We start from the raw sequence: 23,140 nt of genomic DNA, 5'->3' as shown, positions 1-23,140 counted from the left end.
TTGCATCTGCTAACCCCAAACCCCCATCTCTCTTAAAAACACAGGTCCGACCACATTATTCCTCTGCTGCTGCTTCTCTGCCATCTCCCTTTGTCTACAGAGTCAGAGAACTTAGCATTTCACACCAACGTGTTCATGATCCAGGCCTGCCATACTAGCTAGGATCACACGAAAGCCACTTCCAACCCACCCCAGAAACTTAACAAAAGGATGGGTGCTAACCTTGCCAACTTCAGTTCTCAGGACAGGCCTGAGAACTGGAGATTGGCATCTCCATACCGTTACATGTGCAGTTCCCCACACCTACAATGCTTTCATGCCATCTCACCTTCCTGGCATAGGCCTATTCTTCCCTGTCACATCAGACAATGTCACCTCCTCTGGGGAGCTACCTCCTCTGATCCCAAGGCACCTGGTGCATAATGATCTAGAGCACTCATCACCTTGCAATGTCACAGTCCCCTGGGGCACAGAGTATGTCTGTTCAACTTGTATCCCCTCTTCAGGGCTTGACACAGAGAAGGTGCCCAATGAATCCTCACTGATTTATCAATTCTCCATGTTGGCAAACAAACCTGGGTCAACTTTTTCAATATCTTTCCTTGAGATCTTCTCAATAAACCCAAGAGATGCTGGCAGAAGCTGGCAGGCTGATCAGAAGTGAGAAAAACAGCAGGAAACCCTAGAGTTTAGGGAACTGTGTGTCTGGCAAGAAAAGTATTCAATACATTGGTTCTCCTGACCCCCTGAGGAACCCCCAGACGCTTTGGCATGCCCCTTACAAAAAATATTTCTGAAGTGTATTAGCTCTGCCATTATTTATCAAAAAATGACATTTTTCAATGAAGTCCAAAGTGCCCACGCTCTATAAATAGGAGAGCGGCTTTGCAGCAAAAAAACAAACTGTTTCCCAAAAAAGGGGGTGGGGGATGGGAAAAGAAGACAATTGTACACTTAGAGTTGTTCGGTGTATAATGTAATCTATTGATTGGTAGGGACAGGCAGGAACATGAAGAAATAAAATATATTATGATTATAGTTTATTGGGTACTTACCATGGCCCACACACTTAGCAAAATGTTTTACCTATGTGACCTCATTTAATCCTCACAACCATTCTATAAAGCAGGAATTACTCTCCCCCAGTTTACAGGCTCAGAAAGCTTAAGAAATTTTACCCAGATCCAACAGCTGAGAATGAAATCCAGGTCTAGCAGTGATGCCCAAAGGTAACAATACTTTTTCCCTTCTATGATATCATATTTGACTAATTTTTTAAAATTGCAGCTACATATAACTTAATTCCTGCGTTAGTGAATAGGACACACAGAACACATTTGGATCTGAAGGCTAAAGACCTCCCAGGCCTCAGGAACCACCACACAAGCCATCCTGGAGCCCCAAAGAGAGTGGCTCAGACCCACCCTGAATGGCCTTTGTTTTTAATAAACCCAAGCCGCCAGCTTGCTTTGTTATGATTTATCTCTTTTCCTAAAGTTCAGATGATAATACTGTAAAGCTCAAAAGGCTAAATTTCTTTTTCAAGTAAATTCCTTAGAAACAGTAAGAAACAGATTAATAACCTAATCCTTAATGGGTCAAAGCTGTCGTGGTCTGAGCGCGGGTTGGAAGAAGAATTTCCAGACACGAAGTATTTTAGAAAAGAGTGAGTTTATTGAGAACAGAGAGCAGAGCAGAGTTAGTGAAGGGCGCTGCCAATACAGCAGGCAAACTTCCTGATAGACCAGGGAGAGCCGGCCCCCTTTGTGGGCTAGTAGCCAACTTTTATAGCCTCAAGACAAAATTCCTGCTGGCAGGATGGCATTAGGTGATTGGTCAGGATGCTACAAGTTTACGTACGACATGGTTATTATTTTGCCTAATATGGAGCTGGGGGGCTGCCTAGTTTAGACTAGGAGAGACCATGGCAACAGTTGCTATGGGAGTTTGGTTAATTCCAGAATTTTTGTCCTGTGTCCTTGATGTAGACTGTCCTTGATGCAGGGCTCCACATTCCCCCCTCTTTTTATTTATGGGCCAAATCTTTGGCCCCTTATCACTCCGCTCATGACTAACTCTCTGCCTAGCCCATCTGGGGCCATAGGAACCTAGGGTATTGGGGAAAGAGGCGATGACCTTTCTTAGCTTCTTCCTGCTGGACAGGGGCCTCGTGGGGCCCTGGTCCCCAATGCCCGCTCTCCATCAGGGTGTATTTACGGAGGGAGATGAGAGCCCACAGAATGATAAGGCGGCTTGTTCCAACGTAGTTCGTGTGCCAACTGGCTGGTATCCTTGTTGTAGCACCATCTGGAATTGAATCTTTTGAACCTGTCAGGAGATGAACTTAGATAATGTGTTGATAATGCAGGGGCCAAACAACAAAACAAAGGCCATCAGGATTAATGGTCCCATCAAGGGCAATAGCCATGTCCATATCTGGATACCCATAGAGGAGAGGAGGCTGGAAAGCCAGCTGGGGCCCTGTCCTGCTCTCTCTTTTAAATCTTCTATTAATTTGATGTTTTTCTTTAGACTCTGAAGGTCTTCTTCAACCTGGCAGGAGGTATGAACATAGAAGCAGCCTGTCTCATTTAGTTGGGCACAGACACGCCCCTGCCTCAGCTGTCAAAACATTAAGGGTCCTCCTGTTTTGTAAAACCACCTCGGCCAGAGAGCCTAGGGCTGACTGCTCTTCCTCAGTGGCTGCTACCATAGTCTTCCAAGACTCCAGGACCACGATGGTGAGATGGAGAACGCTCCTCTCTAAGGGTTATGCCTGCAAACAAGAAGAGCCCTCTAAAGACACTATGTATTATTTCGGGCCGATCAAGAATTGGGATATCATAACCATGTCCCCCAGTCAGTGGTTCGTTTTTGTCTCTCCGGGACAGGTCTTAAGGCCTCCTCGAGGAAGGACCCAAGGTTGGGAATGCCTCCCGAGGAAGCTAAATCCTTTGTAGTCATAATGGTCGCCTCTGGGACCGCAGCAATAATCATGCAGGAGCCCCCAAAGTGTGGGAATATCCAGATAGACCCTGTTACCACATAGAAATGAAAATCCAGGGCCCCTCAAGGATACCCCATTGTGGGTCCCCAGAGCCAGGCCCTGACCTTTTGGGAGATTTCCTCTGGAAATAGACTGGGGTCCCATGGCCTAGGATTATATTGGGAAGGCCAAACTCCGAGGAAGTAATCATCTACGCATAAAGGGGAAAATCCGGGCTCTGACTGATTATGAGTGTGATGGGGGGATCGGCATAACAAATTTCTGAATGTTAGTTGAATTATGTTATATTTCGGAGGAGAGGCTTGTCAGGAGGTTAAACTAAGTAAGTGTCCGGTCGTCACACCAATCCCCACATATTTAGTTCCCAGGGCCAAGCTGTTTATGTGGATATGGTCTTCATTAATATATTTCTTAGTTGCATTTTTCCTTGAATTTTCCCAACACAAAGTGAAATTATCTTCACATACATCATATTCATCCTCCTCTGACCAGGGATCCCACTCCAGGCTAGTCTGATTAAAATTGAGGGTGTAGATACAAAGAGAGTCATTTAGCCAGCCCCAAATGGGTCCCCATCCATCCAGGTTGGAGATAGTCCTTTAAATTATGTCTTTTCCAGTATGCACAATCCCCTGATTGTAGGTCGTAGGGCATCTGATCTTCATCCAAAAATAGATTACTGAGATAGATTTAGAAACAAACTTAGGGTGTCCTTTAATAATTCAATTAAACTTTTTAGCAATATAACATAACAGCAAGGAACTATCTGGGAAGTGAGTCTTGGTAACACAGACCTTAATTAACAAAACTAGAATCTAATATTCAGTGAAACGTAATTTTTTTCCCCCATTGTGAGGGCATTAACCCTGCAGCCAGGGAAGTCTTTATCCCATCAAATAAAAAAATGAGGTTTGTCAAGGAGCTGGAAAAAACCAAACGGCTGTCTTGGATTTCCCATAGCCTTGACTGTTTGATTGACAGCTATTGTTTACCCATTTTAAATTCCCTGATTTAGGAGTAGACTGTTGCCATGTTTTAAGGGCATCAGGATGGCAAAAGTCTGGAAATGAGGGGTTAATTTTTGTGGAAGCAGAATGAACTTTATCTACATGCGCCATAATCTTCATAGATCATTGTGAAATACTACTTATTTACTCAACCAAAGTAACAAAAGGATTTTAAAAGCAAATATAAATCACTTAAATGCAAGGTAATTCACATAGTCTGTTATCAAAAGCAACATTCCAAGATAACTTCGTTCTCTTAACAGAGAGAAAGAACCAAATTCCAGTCTGGTACCAGCTTACTGTTAATAATAACATAAAGCATGCTGACGCATAGATAGTGGCGACAGAATTATGTGGAAAACAAGGTTTACTGATTTATTGTCTGCTATTCGTTCCGTACTAAACCTATATATACATTCATGCTCTTTGAATAAACTTGCCTTGCAACCAAAAAAAAAAAAAAAAAAAAAAAAAATTTTACTTACCTAATTAATTTTAATTCAATCTTAGAAAGTCCTTTCTATAAATCTTGAAGAGGCAGTATTTTTGCAAAGGCAGTTCAACATCTTAAGAAAATTGTAGCATGTATAAAACTCTTTTCTCGGGGTCCACTTTCCACAAACCTTTTTTTATCACTTTCTGTATCCATCATTTTATTTTCCCATTCAAAAACAGCTACCTGTAAGTCAGTCCTACTTCCTTTTTCCTTAATAAAATGCAATTCCATTCCTCATACCTTTTTTTACTAAAAACATACATCCTACTTTCCTTAAGCAACCATGAACTGTCCTTTATATCATCACTCTGTAGATTGGTAAACATATAACCAAATAATAATTTTTGAAGAATGTGCTTTCTTATAGTAAGTATCTCAGTGTGGCACCAACACATTTTTTAATAGTTCCAAACCTTTTGTTTCTCTGTAAAAGGAAGCCAGTGTTCAGTAATTAATGTTTCAGTATCTTATTTTATTTGGAAATGGACTAGGTATTTAATAAACTTCCATCCTTTAACTTAATTTAGCACAACTCAATGTTTTAAGTTGTCGACTATCTGGAGAGATTATTCTTAAGCAGACATTCCTAAAACATAATTATCCCTAAAAAGTTCACCCAAAGCTCTTATCTCATTTGTATTTTCTTTTCTTAAAAGTTTCTTCACCTTGAATTATTTTCATTGCTGACAAATTTGCAGCAATGAAATAATAAGATCTTATTTAGTTTATATTAAACCTAGGCACAATAAAAGTATTATACTTAATGTTGATGGCTCGAAAGACATGTCTATATTAATTAGATCAACAAACATAAACATTAGCACAGGTATTAATTTAATATTGAATATTTCCCAGTTCACATGAACCTGAAATTTATTTAGCTTAATTTTTCTTGTTTTAGAATTGTTTGATTTGTAAGCGCTTACCTTTCTTTTAAGCCAATTAAATAGAGCTCATTTACAAATTAACCTCAGCAATATTATCCAAAGAGAAAGACACATACTGAGACATACACATATATCCAGACAGTCAGAGATCTCATTGTTTCCACTTGAAATTTAAAATGTCTCTTTGCCTCTTTTTTTTTTCTTGGCTTGAAGTTCTACTCATTAACCCAAGGCTGAAGTCTGAGGCAAAGTGGGCTGTGTTTGTAGCTCAAGGACATGATAAGAGTTAGCTTCAAACTTTTTCCTAGGCATATTTTTGTTCTCTCAGGGTCAGCATTCTAAAAAAAAATATTTCAACAGGCTAGCTTTTCTAACTGCACATGCAAAAAGAACCCCTTTTGCAATTTCAAAAAAAGTTGTATTTTAACCAGTTTTCTCCGGAGTCTAAAGAATATTGTGGCCATCCTGACTGAAGGAACCTAACTTGTTTTGAATTTGGGAAATGTCAGACATGGGAAAGGGAACATGGACTCAGTGCTCATGTCTCCATTTGCTACTTCCCTTAAAGGAAGCATATTAGAATCTGTTTCCTGGCGTTGGCCAGTCCTCCACCTTTTGTGGGGAAGGGAGAGGGGGCTTTTGCCCTGATAAGGGGGTGCCTGTTTGGGAGCTGTGGGTTGAGGCAGGGGCAGGGGCTGAAGCCAAGGGGGTTGATGGGGTGGGGGACAGGAAAAGTCGAGTAGAGGGTCGCCTAGGAGATCTGATGGAGAGGGAGACAGAGGGGGTTGGGAGGATAAGGCGGCAACAAAAAGACACATGTGGCACGAGTCCCTTAGCTCCAGATTCTGATTAAGGGCCATAAAGGTCTGGACATAAGGAACCTCTGAGTCCTTTCCTTGTTTCCGGCAAAAGAGATCAAGTTGGAAGATCGTGTTATAATTTAGTGTGCCATTAAGAGGCCATTGTTCTCGGTCCCCCAGTTTATACTGAGGCCAAGTCGTGTTACAAAAGAAAATGAGCCTCTTCTTTTTGAGATTTTCAGGGTCAAATTTTTCCAGTTCCTGAGGATACAGCCGAGGGGTGAGTCTGAGGGAGGCTCCCGAGACATACCAGAACCCACTCTTAGCCTGTATGCCGTAGAATGGTGGTACTGAGAGCCACCAGCTGACAGAAAGCGTCCCCTGTGTCCCAGTGATCTCTTCATGCGACTAAGGCACAAAATGGGCCGACCATCCCAACAATCGCATCCGACTATGAGAGATGACCCCTGAGCGTGCGACTAAGCCACCATGCGACTCGGGCAGGGAAAGAAAGGAGAGATTCCCAGGACCCACTGTTTGGCAATTCCCTGAAACGTGACAAGGCACTCCTGGGATGGCTCAGAGGCAACACCTAGGACCCTGTAAGTCAATCTGGACTGAGAAAAAGGTGAAAGTAACAGAGAAGACAGGCTGAGGAATCTACCTCATAGTCCTGCCAGGAAGGTGGCAGCCAAGGGGAGGGGGCTCAGTGTTTTGCTTGAACCAATATGTACCCCATGGTGCATGGAAGTTGGCTTGCTGGGGGCAGACGCTGTAACAGCCTCGGCTGTTCCGTGACCCCCCTATCCTTTCATGGGAGTCTTCAAGTGGCAGGTGCCCTAATGGCTTTTAAATGCCTGACCCGTGCCAGCACAATACCAATCGGCCTAGTCCTTGGTCAGAAGGAAGACAGAGGGAACCTCACCCGTTCTGGGCGGCAGTTCCTGGGGCAAAGTGAGCTGTGGAGCCTTCAGAACACACCAGGGCGTGGCCCTGGCCAGAGTTCCTCTGTTGCTTCCCCAGCAGCTTGCTTGTTCACAGAGGGTCCCAAGAAATGAGGAGAGGAGGTTGGGGAGGAGACCCCCCAAGAGATGTCCCCGTACGGGCCACCAAAATGTCATGGTCCGAGCGTGGGTTGGAAGAAGAATTTCCAGACACGAAGTATTTTAGAAGAGTGAGTTTATTGAGAACAGAGCAGAGCAGAGTTAGTGAGGGGCGCTGCCAATACAGTGGGCCGACTTCCTGATAGACCAGGGAGAGCGGACCCCCTTTGTGGGCTAGTAGCCAACTTTTATAGCCTCAAGACAAAGAAATTCCTGCTGGCAGGATGGCATTAGGTGATTGGTCAGGATGCTACAAGGTTATGACATGGTGATTATTTTGTCTAATATGGAGCTGGGGGGCTGCCCAAGTTTAGACTAGGAGAGCCCACGGCAACAGTTGCTATGGGGGCTTGGTTAATTCCAGAATTTTTGTCCTGTGTCCTTGATGTAGGGCTCCACAAAAGCTATTAATAGGTAGCTTATAGAAAAGGAAATATAAATGGCCCAACTTATTTTTTAAATGTTTATTCATTCATTAGAGGAATGCAATTAAAACTATCAAGACACCATTTTCCACGTGTCATACTGTCAAAAATCAGAAAGCTCTGGTACCACATGGAAAGCTCTCACACACTGGTGGCTGTAACATCGGGAAGAGCCTCCTCTGTGGGGAGAAAACTTTCCCAACTGGCAGGATCCCTCACTAGCCGCACACACCCTGACTCAGGAGCGCCGCTTCTGGGAACTCATCCTTCAGATTGCCTTGCAAGTAAGGAATAACCCACATTCGCCATTTATTGATGCAATGGCTATAACTGCAAAGGACTGGAAACAACCAAATACCCCTCCATCCAAAGGGGCCTGGTTAAATAGATTATGGTAAAACCATATCCATGCAACCCTAAACAAGAGTTCTTTCAGTAAGGCTATGGAGCTCTTCAAAACAGTGAAAAAAATTAGAAACACACGGGAAACATGATAAAGGCAGCCTCTGGAGAGGGGAGGTGGCAGCTGGGGTGGGGAATTTCACTGTATACTCTTTAGTACCTTCTGAATTTTGAACCATGTGAATTATTAGCTATTCAGAAAAAGAAAATTAAAATACTTATACATATTGAGTCCTTCCGTGTTCTGAAAGTTTCTGGCTTAGCTCCCGCTAATTGAGTTACTGTACTCTGTCCTGCGGTATATCCTGCCTCCTGGAACATCAGAGATAAAACCTAGGGACTCTGAGTCAGGTGGGGCTCTGCCCACTGCCAGCCCCAGAAGGGGAGAGACCCGTTACGGTCAACCAGGCCTGCACTTCCCCCCTCCGTCAACAGGTGGCACTACAGGGCCTGTGGCCTGGGACAGATGGCAGTGGCTTGGGGAGCCCAGGAGCCTCAGGCCGCTGACAAAGAGGCAAAGAAGCAAAGAAGCAGGCAGACACAAATAAGTAACATAAAATAGAAACTAAATTTATTTCTCTGGAAGAAGCAGATATTCATAGCCGGGGCAGCAACTTTGGCAAGAGGCTGGTGGGAAAACAAAGAACAGCACAGGGGAAGAGCTGGGTCAAAGAGGAAGCACTGGTGTCCCTCCAGGGCAGCTGCCCCCTTGGTCTCCTTCCAACCCTGGGGCCTTGGGCCCTGGTCCCTGCCAGAGAACGATCTGGCACCCTAGCTCTGCTACCTGAGCCACCTCAGGCTATTTCCAGGCACAAGATCCTAACACCAGCCAAGTCCCTTAACATGTCCATGGTGAGGCCACAAGTCACATTCTGTCTGACACCCCAACTGCCGCCAGGGGCTCCCTGGGGAGGGCCGCCGCCGCACACCCTGGGTGCTGTTCCACCTTTCTGCACGGCCAACACATCCTCCCTGCCCGGGGTCAAGCCTGGCTTCCCCGCCGGCAGGGCCTGGCAACACATTTCAGCTACAGGCCCCACCAGGCCTGCCTTCAAGAGGCTCCCTCCTGCACCTCGGCTGGGTGCACTGAGAGCTCCGAAGTTGCAGGGACAGCGCTGGGTGAGGGAGGGACAGGCAAGGCGGGGCTCCCAGCCTCCTGCTGCCTTGGCCTCGCTCTGCCACTGGGAGCAGCAGGTGCAGCAGGTCCTCCAGGCCTGGCAGGGCATCTCCCCACCCTCGTCAGATGGACAGGCTCAAATGATTCCTTCAGGGCAGATCCTCTGAGTCTCCAGACATCTCAGCGCCTAAAGGATGGGAAACAACCAGAAAGCCCTTCCATCAACAGGGGTCGGTGCAACAGAGTATGGAATGTCCAGTGTGGGTGGGTGCGAGAGGGGCCTCTCAGGGTCAGCCAAATCGGTTGAAAACCGGTGGTTCTAGGCACTAATTTTGGAATTTAGCATCCTGGGATGACTTCTTTAATAAACTAAGAATAAGAGACCAGCCGTATCGTGTATTAGAGTAACGGAGGCAAATCAGTAAGAATAACCATGAGGTAACGGCCAACATTCAGTGATGGCGTCCCATGGGCCAGACACTTGCTGTGCGGCGCATCCCTCATTAATTCTCCTAACCAGTTCTACGAGGTAGGCACTATCATTTACACACGTTTTACAGATTGAGGACCCTGAGAGGTCAGGAAAGGAGCATAAGCTGACGCCACGTGTGAGAAGGCTGGGCTCCAGCTCAAGCTGTCTGCCGCCAGAGGAATCCGACACACCCGCCCCGCCAGCGCCCCCCAGGGAAGGATTTCACTTTTTGACTTGATAAAACTTTCATTTGTATGTATTTATACTCTATATCAAGTATGCTATTTATATATCTATATATTTTGTTATATAAACACGTACATACTTTTTTTATAGGAAAGTAATGGATTTTTTTTTTTTTTCCTTTAAAAAGGCATTAAATCTTTGTTACTTCAAACTGCAATAGGAAATGAAGAGGTGAGAGAGATTTGTTTAAACCACTGGATCCTAAACTGCTTCTCACTGGAGCCCGGTCAGGAAGCAAGCCCCCTGCAACCAGAGAGGCTCCAATTCCTTTTACTCATTAGCTCATTTGAACAAAGCAGCTATGAAGTCTAGATAAACGTGCTTAGGAGAAGCTGTTTTCTCCGAGAACTGTCTGTGTCCTGGGATCGGGACCCCTTTCCCTCCTCCCGCCTGGAGCCCTGTGTCTGGCCGTGTGTGGCTGTGAGCTGTTGGCTTTTCCCAGAGTGACTGCTCCAGGACACCCCGGGGACAGGAAGGTGGCAGGGGCAAGGTCTGCTCACTTGTGGTGGGCTGGGCCGCAGGAGCCCAGCAGGTGGCAGCCAGCCTGCTCCAAGTTCCAGTCGAACATCTCCAGCACTTTGTGGCACTCGCCTCGCGGCCGCAGACCCAAACCAAAGAGCTGCTCCACCTGAGGAGCAGAGGGTGGTGCCGTGGGACACACTGGGGCCAAGGGGTGCTGGACCAGGGCGGGACAGAGGAGAGTGAGGGTGGGGGCAGGGAGCAGGAGGGTTGGAGGAGAGCCGCAGAACCAGTCTTCAGGGTCCCTGAAAGCCAGAGTGGGCAGGAGGTGGTGGTACCTTCAGATACTGGGCAGCCCTCTGCACGCTCCAGCTGTGGCTCTGCAGGGCCGCCTGGCACTCCTCTGTGGTCACCCCATGCACCATGGCCTGCAGCTGGGCACACCCACCCACCCGTCAGCACCACTCAGGCCCCTTCCTCTGGGTCCCTCGGGCCCCTGCCCCTCCTCACCCTGTAGCCAGGCCCACTACTCACCATCTGGATCTTGTCTGCTGGCCTTCCAGCCTCTGGCCCGTCCCCGGGGCAGCCCCTCTGTGGCGGCCGAGCAGTGGCCCTCAGGGCTGGCGGCTGGGCCCCTGAGTTGCTGGTGTTGGTGGAGAAGTTAGCCTTGGGGTCTGGGGCAGCCTGAGGCATTGGTCGAACGGTGGCAGTGGGGGCAGCAGGAGCTGGGATGCCGGGAGGGGGCAGCAGCAGGGGCACAGGCATGGGGGCCGGCTCTTCGGGGCTCCGGGTCTCACGTAGGAAGCGCTGGTAGCGCTCCAGGTAGGGTGGGCGCTCAGGCAGCAGGTAGTAGTGGGTGTTGCTGACCTTCTTGCCATCGCGGACAATGGGTAAGATGCAGGGGCCAGCCCGGGGGCCAGGTGCCTGGATCACCTGGGGTGTGGCATACTTGGGGTCTGAGGCGAAGCTCTGGGTGGTGGGCATGGTCTTCCCAGGTGAGCTGGAGAGCCGGGGTGGCAGCGGGGAGCTGCCGCGTGGCACCAAGGGGCTGGGGGTCCTGGAGCCTTGTGGGGACAGGGGCTCCCGGGGTGGTACCCGGGGAGGGGAGGCAGGTCCAGGCCACCGCCCCATCTCCTCCTCGCCCGAGGGGGCTGGAGACAGCTCCCCACGTGGGCGCGTGGGCCTCGGGGGGATGGGCACACGGGGGGGCACCTGGGGCTTGTCGTCGCCCACCGGGCTGGGCGAGGGGACCAGAGAGCCGGCCGGGACCTGTAGCTGCCGCATGCACTCCTGCTGCAGCGCCTGGAAGATCTCTGCGGTCTGCGCTGAGTTGGGCGGCTTGCCCCCACCCTGAGGCGGGAGGAACAGGTTGTCCTCCAGGGGAGGGAAGAGCCGCGCCGGCTCAGGCACAAAGGCGTAATTGGTCTCGCCCTGGCTGGGCCCAGCAGAGACCCCTGCACTCACTAGGGTGCTGTTGATGGAGCAGACCTCAAAGTCATCCTCATCCTGGGCCACGTCGTCGTAGGCAGGAGGCGGGGGCAGCGGGCGCGCATCCCAGTCCACCACCGGCGTGGGATGCAGGGGCCGGGGCAGCGCCCGCGAGGGGCTCTGCGGCGGGGTCTTGTCCAGCAAGGAGCAGGCATCCATGGCCAGCTGCGCCAGTGAGGGCGCACAGGGCTGCGGGGCCGGGACCACGGGCTCCTCACCAAAGTCGATGAGCGTGACCTCACTGCTCCCGCGGCCCGCTTTGGTGCCCGGCACCCGGGCCGAGGGCTTCGCGAGCCACAGCCCACGGGGCAGTCCTGGCTTCCACAGGCCCAGCCTCTTGAAGTCGCTGGACAGGGGGTCTTGGTCCTCACTCACAGGGTCGTAGGTTGGTTCTGCGACGGAAGGTAGACCCCAACAGGGAGGCGGCGTCAGGCAGGCCGATGGGAAAGGTGGGGTGTGGGGAAGACAGCCCACCAACTCCCCACTCCCAATTCCCGCAGAGGTCGGCCCTCAGCCGCCAGAATTCTCTGCGCACCCAGACCCCATTCAACAGGAGGGCAGAACCTGCGCCGGTGGTTGGCAGCCCTCTATGGGGCCTGGCGAGCCCCTCCCTCCATTTCAGCTAGAGCAAGCAACACCCCACACCTGCCTGCCTCTGACACCCCTCCATCAACACAAGACCCCATATACCCCAGCTCCTGAGCCCTGGTTAGTAATCCCTACCCCATTACGGCACACCATTAGTGCAGGCAGGGGGCTATGGGCAATCTCCCACCATCAAGGGCAATAGGAGCTATCCTTAGAGAGGACAGAGCTCCTGATCAGCTGGCGTAAAGCCCAGACACGGCCTCTGCAGGTCCCAAAGGAAGTGAGGCAGGGCCAGGCAATGGCGGACAGTGGCAGAGTGGGCGCCAGGACCACACTCCTGTTCCAGAAGCCCAGGCTTTTGGGGGTGGGGGGAGAGGCAGGCATGCCGGGCCAGGTCAGCAGCAAAAGCTCACAGCACACACCCACTTCCCCTCCCACCAGCCGGCAGGCCAGGGCTCTGTACCTTCCAGGAGGAGAGAAATGAGAGGAGAGAGGGGGCGGGGGCGGGGGCCAAGGCACCAAGAGCAGCCCCACTTACTCTGAGTGAAGATGGCAGGCTGAGGAGGGCGAGGTGGAGGCTCCCCTGCGAGAAAGGTCATGCGGAGAGTAGAAGGGGCAGAGCAAGGGAGAGAGGACAAGGGAGGGGAGACAGAGTCAGACAAGAGGGCAGAGTGTGGAGGGGAGAGGGGGTGGAGAGGGAGAGGGAGAGAGAGAGAGAGAGAGAGAGAGAGAGATGTGAATAGGGGCAAGTGAATGTACAAACCCAGCAGCAATGGGAAGCAATGGGGCGGCAGGATGGGAAAACTATGTTCCGGAGCGACAGGCCCTGGATCCGGGAGATGGATGAGGCTCCTGGCCAAGATGGAGCCCGTGGGGTGGTTTTGGCAGGAGAGGAGAGCAGGATTAGGGGGAGTGAGGAGAGCCAGCATCTGAGCACGGCGGGGAGGAGGAGGGAGGAGGGAAGCTGAGCGGGCAGGCCAGTGCGGGCCAGACCGAGGGTGCCCACCTGGGCGGATACAGCTGCCTCTCACCGTCCGCCCCACGCCCAGCCGGAGCCAGGGACACAGCTGTCCCCCTGCTGCCCCGACCCAACCGCCCCAGAGCAGGAACAGCCAGCTCGGGGTGGTCTGAGGAGACAGCATCCCTTCCTGGGCAGCTGATGAACTAGGGGACCAGGGCTTGGGGGCCCTTACTTTTCACCCTGCCCAGATGCTGGGTGGGTCTGGAGGTGCTCAGTTCCACACTCAGCAGGTCGGGAGGGTCCATGGGGTTTCCCAGATACAGTCTGTGGGGAGAGAAGCAGGTCAGAGATGGGTAAGGGTGTGGGGTGGTGGCAGTGAGGGCACCTTGGAGGAGATGCTGGGCCTGTCCCCTGGGGTCAGGCAGAGGACAGAACCATCTCATCCAAGCCCCTTGCAGACGTAGGCCTGGAGCCCAGGACTTCTGACCCCCAGTAGCTCCCTTCTGTAGATCTAGCAGGAACCCGGGGAGGGTACCGTGGAGAGGGGGCAGAGAAAGAACTCCTGACTGTAGGTTGAAAAACCTAGTACTGTAGGAGCTCTAAGGACACCCCAAAAGGGCAGAGCTGGCCCTCTGTAACCCCAAGGCACCCCAACCCATGCCCGGCAGCCACCTGCTGGCACACTCTCTTCTCTCCTGCCAGGCCCTGAGGCGTCTGGGCCACACTGCCCCAGCCAGCGTGGACAGGAGGCATCCTTCTGCCCCACTGCCAGGAGGTAGGGTACGGGCCGGGCTACCGCCACGCTCCCAATTCACCTGCAACCCCTGTGCCTACTCTCAGGATCTGGGACGTAGTCACTGGGGCTGATTAAAGCCCAGAGGAATGGGGCTGGGCTGGCCATGGAACGCCAGGAGCAGGGCAGAGGGTGCCGGGCCGCCTTCTGGAAGGTGTCTGCCTTCTCCGGCCCCAGCTCTGCCAGGCCCTCGCCTGGCTCCTGTGAGGCAAGAGACAGGCACCCTCCCAGGGCTGTGTTCTGGTGTGCAGGGCAGGGGGTGATGGGCCTGCTGCGCCACACCCCCGGGGGCAGAAGCCTGTCAGAAGTCAGAGGAGAGAGCGCTGCCCGGAAGCCCCGTGGTGCCAGCACAGAGGCTCGGAGGCCCAGCAGGAGGAGCTCCAAGTGGCTCCCTCGGGCGGGGCCCCCAGGAAGTGACTAATTCTCCTGTGTGTCCTCCCCAGATGCCCCCCCGATGACCTCATCCTTTCACTTAAAGGAGACTGAACCCCCCTCCCAGGTGCAGAGTGAGCAGGCAGGTGGGCGCTCTGAAGTTTCCCCGCAGGGAGCTTTTTCTGCACCTTGCACCCCTGGGCCTGAGCCAGCAGCTCCCATCTCCAGGACTCAGGTACTACCAGCAGAAGAAGGGAAACTGCCACCCAAGTGCTGGGGATCATGAGAAGCTTTCCTACTGAACTGCTTCCAAAGGCTGTTCCCAAGTCCACTCTCCTAAAGCCAGTTTGCCAGGGGGGCTTAAGGTGTGGACCCTGGAGGCCTTTTATCCTTTGAAGCTCCAACCCCAGTTCTGCCGACAAGGAAAAGCTGCTGAACAAGAGACCCTTGGCCCACGGCTGTAACTGGGACCTTGGGGGCCTGGAGAGCCTGCATGCCCAGAGAGGGGCTGCTGGCCCTGGAGCCCCCAGGCGGGACCCTGCCGGTACTCACTCATCAATCCTGTCAGGGAAGCCCCAGCAGTGCCGGGGGTCGCTGTCACCATGCCCTGTGTGAATGAAGCTGTTCTGCAGGGGCTGGCTGATGTCCTGGGCCGACAGGCCGGCCACAGAGGTCACCACGTTGCGAGGGAAGGGCCCCACGCAAAGCGTCCGTGTGTTCTGCCCGCGCCACCAGTAATTCTCAGCCCTGCGCAACAGAGGTGACATGGTGAACACCAGGGCGTGGTGGGACGGTCCCAAGGACTGGGACCCTTTTCACACCAAGCTCTCTTTAGCCATGGTATCTGACCACCTTGGCAGAAGGGAGCACAAGGGCTAAGGCCCCAGGATCAGAGTAGCCTGCCACCAGCCCACCTCCTCCCAGCAGCCCCCCAGGACCTGCCACTCACCCAGTACAGGGCCTGGTATTTGCACGCAGCCTTACCCTAAGTGCCCTAGGTGGGTCAGACAGCTTTTCCTACAGTTTACAAATACGGAAACAGGTTCAAACAAGTGACATGACTTGCCTACAGTTACCAGAAAGAGTACAGCAGATCCAGGATTCAAACCCAGTTGTTAATCCATGAAGCCAGCGCCCTTCTCACAATACCACCTCGCCTCCCTCCTCCCCCGGCAAGGCCTAAGCCCCAGTCCTCTCCTAGCCACCCGATCTCACTCTTCAACCCAGTTCCAGGAGTTCTGAGCTACAACAGCCCAAGGGAGCACCATGGCCTTAGGACTGGGCTTGGGGCCAAGCCCTCCTACCATAATCCCATCTCCTGCAGGCAGCCCTCCAAGTTTTGGAAGCACCTGGGGCAACCCACGCTATCACATCACCAGTTTACACATCTCCAGTGCCTTCCACCACCTCCTGCCAGGACTGTGGGACCCCCACTCTGGCCCCCATCCACCTCCTTGGGAGGAGAGCTCCACTCTTGTCTTAAACAAGGGGTCCAGAAGGGAACCCAGCCTCCCAGTGTGGCTGGACTATGGGACCACCAGCCCCTCGCTCTGACCTCAGACACAGAATCTGTTGGCACAGCCTAAGTCCAGGCCTGGGGTGGGGGTGGGAGCTGGGCCAGGTGGGCAAGAAAGAACAGAGCGCCCTCCTGGATGCTTCCAATGCCCAAAATCCAACAGGCCACGAGGCTCCTGCATCTGCTGGAATCACGCACACCTGAGGACAGGCACAGAATCTGGGCTAAGGCAGAGGTGGTGACAGCCTCATGCTGCTGCTGCAGCGGACGTGTGTGGCACCAAGCTGCATCCGCTCACTGTCAGCCCCCAACCTGTACATCACCTGTCCACAGCAGGAGCATAAAGAAAGGTTTCCACCAAGCTGCAGCCAGACCAGAGGGGTTGGGGGTGGTGGAGGCTGGAAGGAGGCAGTGAGGCCTGAACACCTGGAGCCCCCTCCGTGAGGTGATGTGGCCACTGGGCCAGTGTGACCCCCAAAGAGCCTGTCCCAGAGACCAAATGTTGAACCCCACAAACACAGCAATCTTTGGGGAGCCAAGAGGCGTGGAGGGGGAGGGACGAGAGCCCAGCCTCCTTGTCAGCAAGGCTGCTGACCGGCCACCACAGACACAGCAATCCTGTGATTACCACCCAGCCCCCCTGGGTGGGAAGGGCAGGAAAGGAAGGAAGAAGAGAGGACAACACCCGGGAAGGGACAAAGCCCATCCAAAAATAGCAGGGCCATTCCAAAGAGAGAAACGCCTCCCCTCCCCACACCCACCCCCAGGCCGGCTGAGGCCAAGGAGGCAGGGTGGGGAGCCCCTGGCCCCCAGACCCCGATGCTGCTCTCACCCAACACCCATGGGCCCCCTGGGTCCCACGTGCCCCTCCACGGAACAGGCTCAGACACCAAGCCCATGGCTGGACGCTGGACTCTGCTCTCCACACCTCTTCAGAGATGCTCGTTAACTGAGGTGGAGAAGCAGTGCAGAGTGGGACAGACTCGCGTCCAAGGCCAGGCTGACACCGTGATCATGCCCTCCCAGTGGACCCTGAGCAAGACCAGATGGGCAGGAGGTCACTCCCTCTGCTCCTTTCCTTTTGCTAACAGACCCTCACTCGGAAGCCTCCTCTGGACCCACTTCTGAGAGCAAGAGCAGAGCCAAGCCTACCTCTCTTTGTTACAGGTATGGCCAAGGCTAGAGCCAGGCCCGGAATAAAGGGCTCCCTTTATCACTGCTGGGAGTCCTCACATCAAGTCCCAAAAAAGGAGATGGGAGGTGAGGGGCAGGAGGCACGACAGCCCTTGCTACTGGGGGAGGGGAGTTGGGAGTGCGGAGTATGTATAAGAAAGACCCCCTTGGGAATGACATCCCAAGCACGGAAGCAGCATCCTCCCAACGAGGGTCAGTTATAACTCCCGAGATGGCCAACATTACATCACGCTGCCCACTGGTCCCCCCTCCAAGGCTCAGTGGGGCGGAGATACCAGCAGCCCAGAGAGGACCAGACCAGCCCTTCCCACCTAGCCTGCTCTGGCCACACCTCCCTTCCCCTTCCAAGAACAGCCCAGAGTCTCCACAGCAATTGGAGGGCAAAGTCCCCGCAGCAAAGACAGGCACCTCCAGCAGGATGCCTGACAGCATCCTGGGACAGGCAAGATGTGCAGCAGCACCTGGGAAACACCAGGGCCTGGGTTAAGAACCACCGAAGGCTGCCCCAGCTCTCTTGGGGACAAGCCTCTGGAAACCTCAGCCCCTTATCCCAGTTCTGGCTTAGGTAGCCCAGAAATGGCTGACAAATGTGGCTTAAACATTCTGCTCAAAACACCACCCCACGCCCTTCTCTCCAGGTGTCCCCGGCAGCCCCTGGCCTTGAGGGACAACACACCCCCTTTGCTTCCCTCTCTCCCACCCACCACAGGAAGCAAAGGCTCCAGGGATCACGCCAGGCCAAGGACCTACACATGGATTTCAAAATCTCTGTCCCCCTTCTCTGGTTTGTGAAAACAGAACATCAAAGTTCTGTCAGCCATCCCAGCCTCCAAAGAAGACCCCCTGGAAAAGAGTGGTCATTATCTGTCCCTCACAGTCTAGACAGAGCCTCGCAAGCTTGGCTCACAGGACATCTGGTGTCCTCTCTCTGCCCCCTGCCTGGTACCCCTAGAAGCCCTGAGTCTAAAGAATCAGTCAGAGCCAGGGGCAAGGGTGCTCCAGACTCTGGCTAGGAGACAGCTTCTGCAAGAAGAAATCCCAGTCTAACAGAAGAGCACAGATACGAGACAGCTGAGAGCCAGGCTGCTAAAGGAAGACGGAGAAACAGACCGAGACCCACATGTACAAACCCAGACCCAAAGGGACACCCATGAACAGAGCCCACCCACCCGGAGACACGGAGACAGAGCCAGACAAACAAACACACTTGGGGCACCAAGGAAACAAGGGGGCATTTAAAGCTCTGGTACCACCGACACACAGGCCCACTCCCAAAGCCTCACCGGCTGTCATGCCTCCTGCCCCTCACCTCCCACCTCCTGAGTAGCTCCAGGGACCTGCGGCAGGCACTGTGGTCCAAGTCGGCCGGTGGCCCTGGAGGAAGAACCCAGCAAGCCCACACTGGCAGGCAGTGGCGCTGGAGCCAGCAGCTGGGCCAACCCAAGCCTGTGACGAAAGGGCGGGGCAGGGCCCGCCCACGGTGGCCTCACAGGAGGAGCGGCTCCCCTCTCCCCTCCTGTTCCCCGCCTCACTCCAGTGGTGACCCAGGGTGCCAGCTCCACAGACAAACGCCCCAGAAACACACAAAACCCCTGAGTCACCCCCTAGGAAACACTGGGCCCTGGTACACGGGCCCCCACTGAGAGCAAGGGATGAGGGAAGTAGAGACCTGGGGACTACAGGGTACAAGAGGGCTCAGGTCCAAGGCCCTCTGGCTCCTGGAGGTGGGAATGGCTGTAGGCTCAGATTCTAGCTGAAGGTCCTTCCATGCACCTCCAGAAGGGCCCCCACCCTAATCTTCCTATTTCTAGAATGCTCCCCAGACTGCCATGCCTGCATTCCCTTCCCTGGCCCCTTAGCTCCAAACCACAGACTACATATTCCTTCCTGTCCTCCAGGCTTCTCTCCTAGCAGCTTTCTACTTCTGTCCACCACCACGAACTCCCCAACCATACCTCCCCCCGCCCAACTTGCTGGGATGTCACTCTTATTCACAGATACTGGGCCCGAACGCTGGGGGAGCCCTGGCCTGAGGAGGAGATGCTGGGGCCACAGCGCGTGCAGGTCATGCTCCTCCGCAGCCAGCCCAGGCTCCAGGGCCTACTCCATCAGTCTGACTCAGACCCAGAAACACTCCCTCTCAACAACCCCCCATGAGGCACAAGGTTTATCCAAAGGTCCCAGACCCATAAACCTGAAGTCCAGGTCGAAAGGGCTCTGTGGGAAGTCCCTGCCTGGCTCTGAGTCAGAGGAGCTGGGAGTGCAGGGAATTTCCTCTGCCTCGCTCCTCTTCCTGGTCCTCCATGCTCACCCCCACCCCAAAGGCACCTCTAGCCCGCCCCACCGCAACCACTTCCTCAGACACCCTGGGGATGAGATAACAGAGGGTGGGCTGAGTGGTAGGGGGGCCTCCACAGCAGGCAGGCTTGAACTTTGGGGGCTCCAGGTGGGAGACCTGACTCAGGAGAGGCTGCCTGCAGGCAGACACGTGTTGCCAGGTGTGAGGGGGAGGGAGGGGGCAGGAACAAGAGACCCTGTGAGGGCAGCCTGGGGACAAAAAGGCCAGGTGGGAGGCCCAGCAGAGGATGGAGGAGAGCCCTGGGAGGGGGCAGTGGGCTCAGTGGGAGGGCAGAGGCTGCCAGGAAGAGGCAGGGCTGCTTGGGGCTACTGAAGGGCACCCAGGTGGGAGTCCAGAGTCCTTATCCTGGGAGGAGGGGGAAGAGGAGGGGCAGGGGAGGATAAGAGGAGGAACGTCCAGGAGTCCCAGTTGGGCCCCGACGTCAGGCTGCTCCACTTCCTACACCCCACCATAACGGCAGTGCGGCCCCGACCCACAGAGCCTAGGGCTGGAGCCTGGTGGGAAAAGGGTGACAGAGGAGACACTAGGCAGGGAAACCCCCCTGCGAGCCACCGCAACTGCATACTTAACCCCAAGCACTCAGGAGGACCCAGGCCTGCCCTTCCCTCTTGCTGCAGGAGCCGAGAGGGGCTGTTGCCATGGGGACCTGAGAGGCAGAACGGCTCTGGGTCCCAGGCCCAACCACTCTGCGCCCTTCAAGGTGGTGCAGGCACAGCCCCCGCGCTCCCTACCTCCCCTCAATGACAGTGATGACATCGTTCATCTGGATGTGCAGCTTGTCTGGTTCCTCAAAGTCCTGAAGGGCCCGCATGTCAGTGGGCTGGGCCTGGGGGCAGAGACAGGTCACTAACCACCTCAGGCTGACACCTGCTCAGATACCCCTGCCCCCGGGGGCAGATCTGCCCTCACCTCCAGCAGGAAGTCCCTCAGGGCCACAAAGGTGGGTCTGTCCTCTGGCTTGTGAGCCCAGCACTGAACCATGACATTGTAGATGTCCTGGGGGCAGTCCTCGGGCCGGGGCAGACGCTCCCCCTCCTTGTCAATCTTATGCAGGATCTGGTGGTGGGGAGGTGCAGTGTGAGGACAAGCAGAGCACCCGGCTCTTCACCGCTCGTCTTCCCCCCAAGCCCACGGAACAGCTGGAACTGCTGGCCGCCATGCCTGTACCCCAGAGAAGAGCTCTGCCTGCGCCCTGGGCCTCTGACCCTCACCCCTAGGTCTGGGGCCTCCGAACTGGGGGCTGTGGCAAAGGAGGACTGCGAAAAAGCCCAGGCCGGCCTGTTCCTGACCACTGGGGGCCGTGCTCTTTGCTCAGCTACCTAAGGGGGTGAGGCAGACACACGGCACAGGAGACAGGGATTCCAACAGGTAGGAGCCAGTTCCAACAGGGCCAGGTTGGGAGACAAGGATCAAATCAACCCCCAGCCACGCTGTGGGGAGCATAGCCCCAGCCCCCTCACCTGACTGCCATTGAGGCCAATCCAGGGCTCCTGGCCATAGGTGAACATCTCCCACAGCGTGACCCCAAACATCCAGGTGTCGCTGGCATGGGAGAAGGTGCGAGTCTTCAGGCTCTCAGGGGCACACCTGGCAGAGGCAGGGGTCAAGCAGAAGGCCTCTCAGAGCAGCCCCACCCCCTGCATCAGCACCAGTGGACCCCGAATGCTCATGCACAAGTGTGCCGTTGCCCCGCGTGCCCGGGTTCACAGTAGGTACTGGGGGCGCAGTGTGAAGTTAAGGACTTCTTAACTACGGGGTGCACAGATTTGGACAAAATTGTCTCTGCTCAGGTCTTTTAACCACACACGGCCTGGGGTGGGGAGAGGAGGACGTTCCCATGTCAGGGAAAGGAAGAAGGTCAGCAGCTCCAGGAGGGGCAAAAAGTGGGGTGGGATAAGATCTCAGGCTGTTTTCTAATTGTGGTGGGAGGATGACAATTTCCAGATTTGGGGCAGGATCCTAGGATTTAGGTCATTTCAGCAGGAAGGTGTGGGTGGGAAATCTGGATAGGGCCTGGGGAAGAACCAAAATGGGTGGGAACAGTCACAGTGGCTTTCCTCATCCCACACGTTCTCTGGGGCTCCCTCTTGGGTAAGGAAGAAAAATGGCACTGCAGGGAAGCTAACAAAGGGTATTCATTCCAGGGTGGACTGAGGCACGGGGAGTAAGGAGGAAGCCGCCCTCGATGGAGAATCAGAGATATCTCATGGGACTGGAGGGCTGGCCCTGCCACTCAAAGCGGGTGGGACCCAGGGAGAGTCACCCAAGAGCTCTAAGCCCCACATTCCTCATCTGTGAAATGGGAATAACAATAATCTGCTCACTTCACAGGATTGTTTTAAGAGGGCTGCATAAAAAAAGGTGACCTTATAATTTACCATTCATACCAGGACGCTTGAGTATGAAAGGAGGTGCTATTAATTACTCCAGGACATCAGGCATAATCCAGGATGTGTGATCATCCTAGATATAAAGTCAGTAATTAATTAGGGGTGACTGTACATCCTGGATTAGAAGGGTTTTCTGGCAACCAGAACTGGACCAACTCCTCCCACCCCAAAGCAAGGAGACGACACTCCTTCAGGAGCCTCTGACAGCAGAGGATCGTGATGGTCTCAGCACACGATAAGCTCACGCAGGGGCCAGGGCAGGGACAGGTACCACCCCAGTGTGCAGGTGGACATCCCTCATCAGTCTACAAGGCCCTGCCTGCCCCCAGCTCTACCTGGGACACGCTTACCAGCCAGTCTCTGCCTGGCTAACTTCTCCTGATATTTCAAGAGCTTAATACTGGGTCTTCCAGGAAGCCTTAATGTGTCCCACAGCACTTATCCTTGTGCATCCTAGCACCTGGCACGTGGGCCCCTAAGAATTCCTGGATGCATAAGTGAATGGATGGGCACACAAGGGCACCGCAGGCCCAGAAGAGACAAGGGCTGGTGGGTGTGTGGAAGGCCCTGGAAGCTCTGAGGCCTGGGTGTGTAGGGACCAGGGCGGGGCGGGGCAGGGCTGGATGGGGTCCAGGCCCCACAAGCCGGCAGCGCCTGCCCCTCACCAGGCAAAGGGCACCTTGCGATGCTCCTGCATGACGTAGTGGTCGTCATTCTGGGGTAGTGCTCGCATCAGCCCGAAGTCCCCGATCTTGACCAGGTCACGGGTGGCCAACAGCAGGTTGCGGGCGGCCAGGTCACGGTGAATAAAGCGCTTGGACTCCAGGTAGCCCATGCCCTCAGCCACCTGCACAGCGTAGCGGCTCAGGGTACCCAGGAGGAAGTGGCCCTGGTGCTTGCGCAGCCGGTCCAACAACGATCCCAGAGGTGCCAGCTCTGTCACCTGAGGCCACGGAGGAGGAGGGAGGAATAAGCATGGCTGAGCCCTGCCCTTCCCTCAGCTCCTCCCCTTAAGGCCTGCCAGAGCCATGTTCCATGCTCCTTCCTGGCCTGTCCTC

At 54.1% G+C, this 23,140-nt stretch overlaps 1 protein-coding gene across 17 annotated transcripts in view; it reads right to left on the bottom strand.

Annotated features, from left to right (window-relative positions):
• Positions 1–8,676: 8,676 nt before the first annotated feature.
• The window catches only part of TNK2 (tyrosine kinase non receptor 2), a 41,859-nt gene continuing 27,395 nt past the window's right edge, over positions 8,677–23,140 (bottom strand). For 7 of the 17 annotated variants that reach the window (XM_068546543.1, XM_068546544.1, XM_068546533.1 and 4 more), the window contains exons 6-16: positions 22,748–23,025; positions 21,153–21,279; positions 20,602–20,748; positions 20,424–20,518; positions 15,176–15,370; positions 13,691–13,782; positions 13,036–13,080; positions 10,956–12,301; positions 10,760–10,855; positions 10,463–10,590; positions 8,677–9,431 (exon numbers count right to left, since the gene is read on the bottom strand). In XM_068546543.1, the coding sequence (XP_068402644.1) occupies positions 9,425–9,431; positions 10,463–10,590; positions 10,760–10,855; positions 10,956–12,301; positions 13,036–13,080; positions 13,691–13,782; positions 15,176–15,370; positions 20,424–20,518; positions 20,602–20,748; positions 21,153–21,279; positions 22,748–23,025 (2,556 nt within the window). In that variant the 3' untranslated portion in view covers positions 8,677–9,424. The other 10 variants (XM_068546534.1, XM_068546539.1, XM_068546540.1 and 7 more) reach the window with 7 other exon arrangements.

Source organism: Eschrichtius robustus, chromosome 6, assembly GCF_028021215.1.
Source record: "Eschrichtius robustus isolate mEscRob2 chromosome 6, mEscRob2.pri, whole genome shotgun sequence".
Taxonomy (NCBI): domain Eukaryota; kingdom Metazoa; phylum Chordata; class Mammalia; order Artiodactyla; family Eschrichtiidae; genus Eschrichtius; species Eschrichtius robustus.
This window is presented reverse-complemented; position numbering and strand designations above follow the sequence as displayed.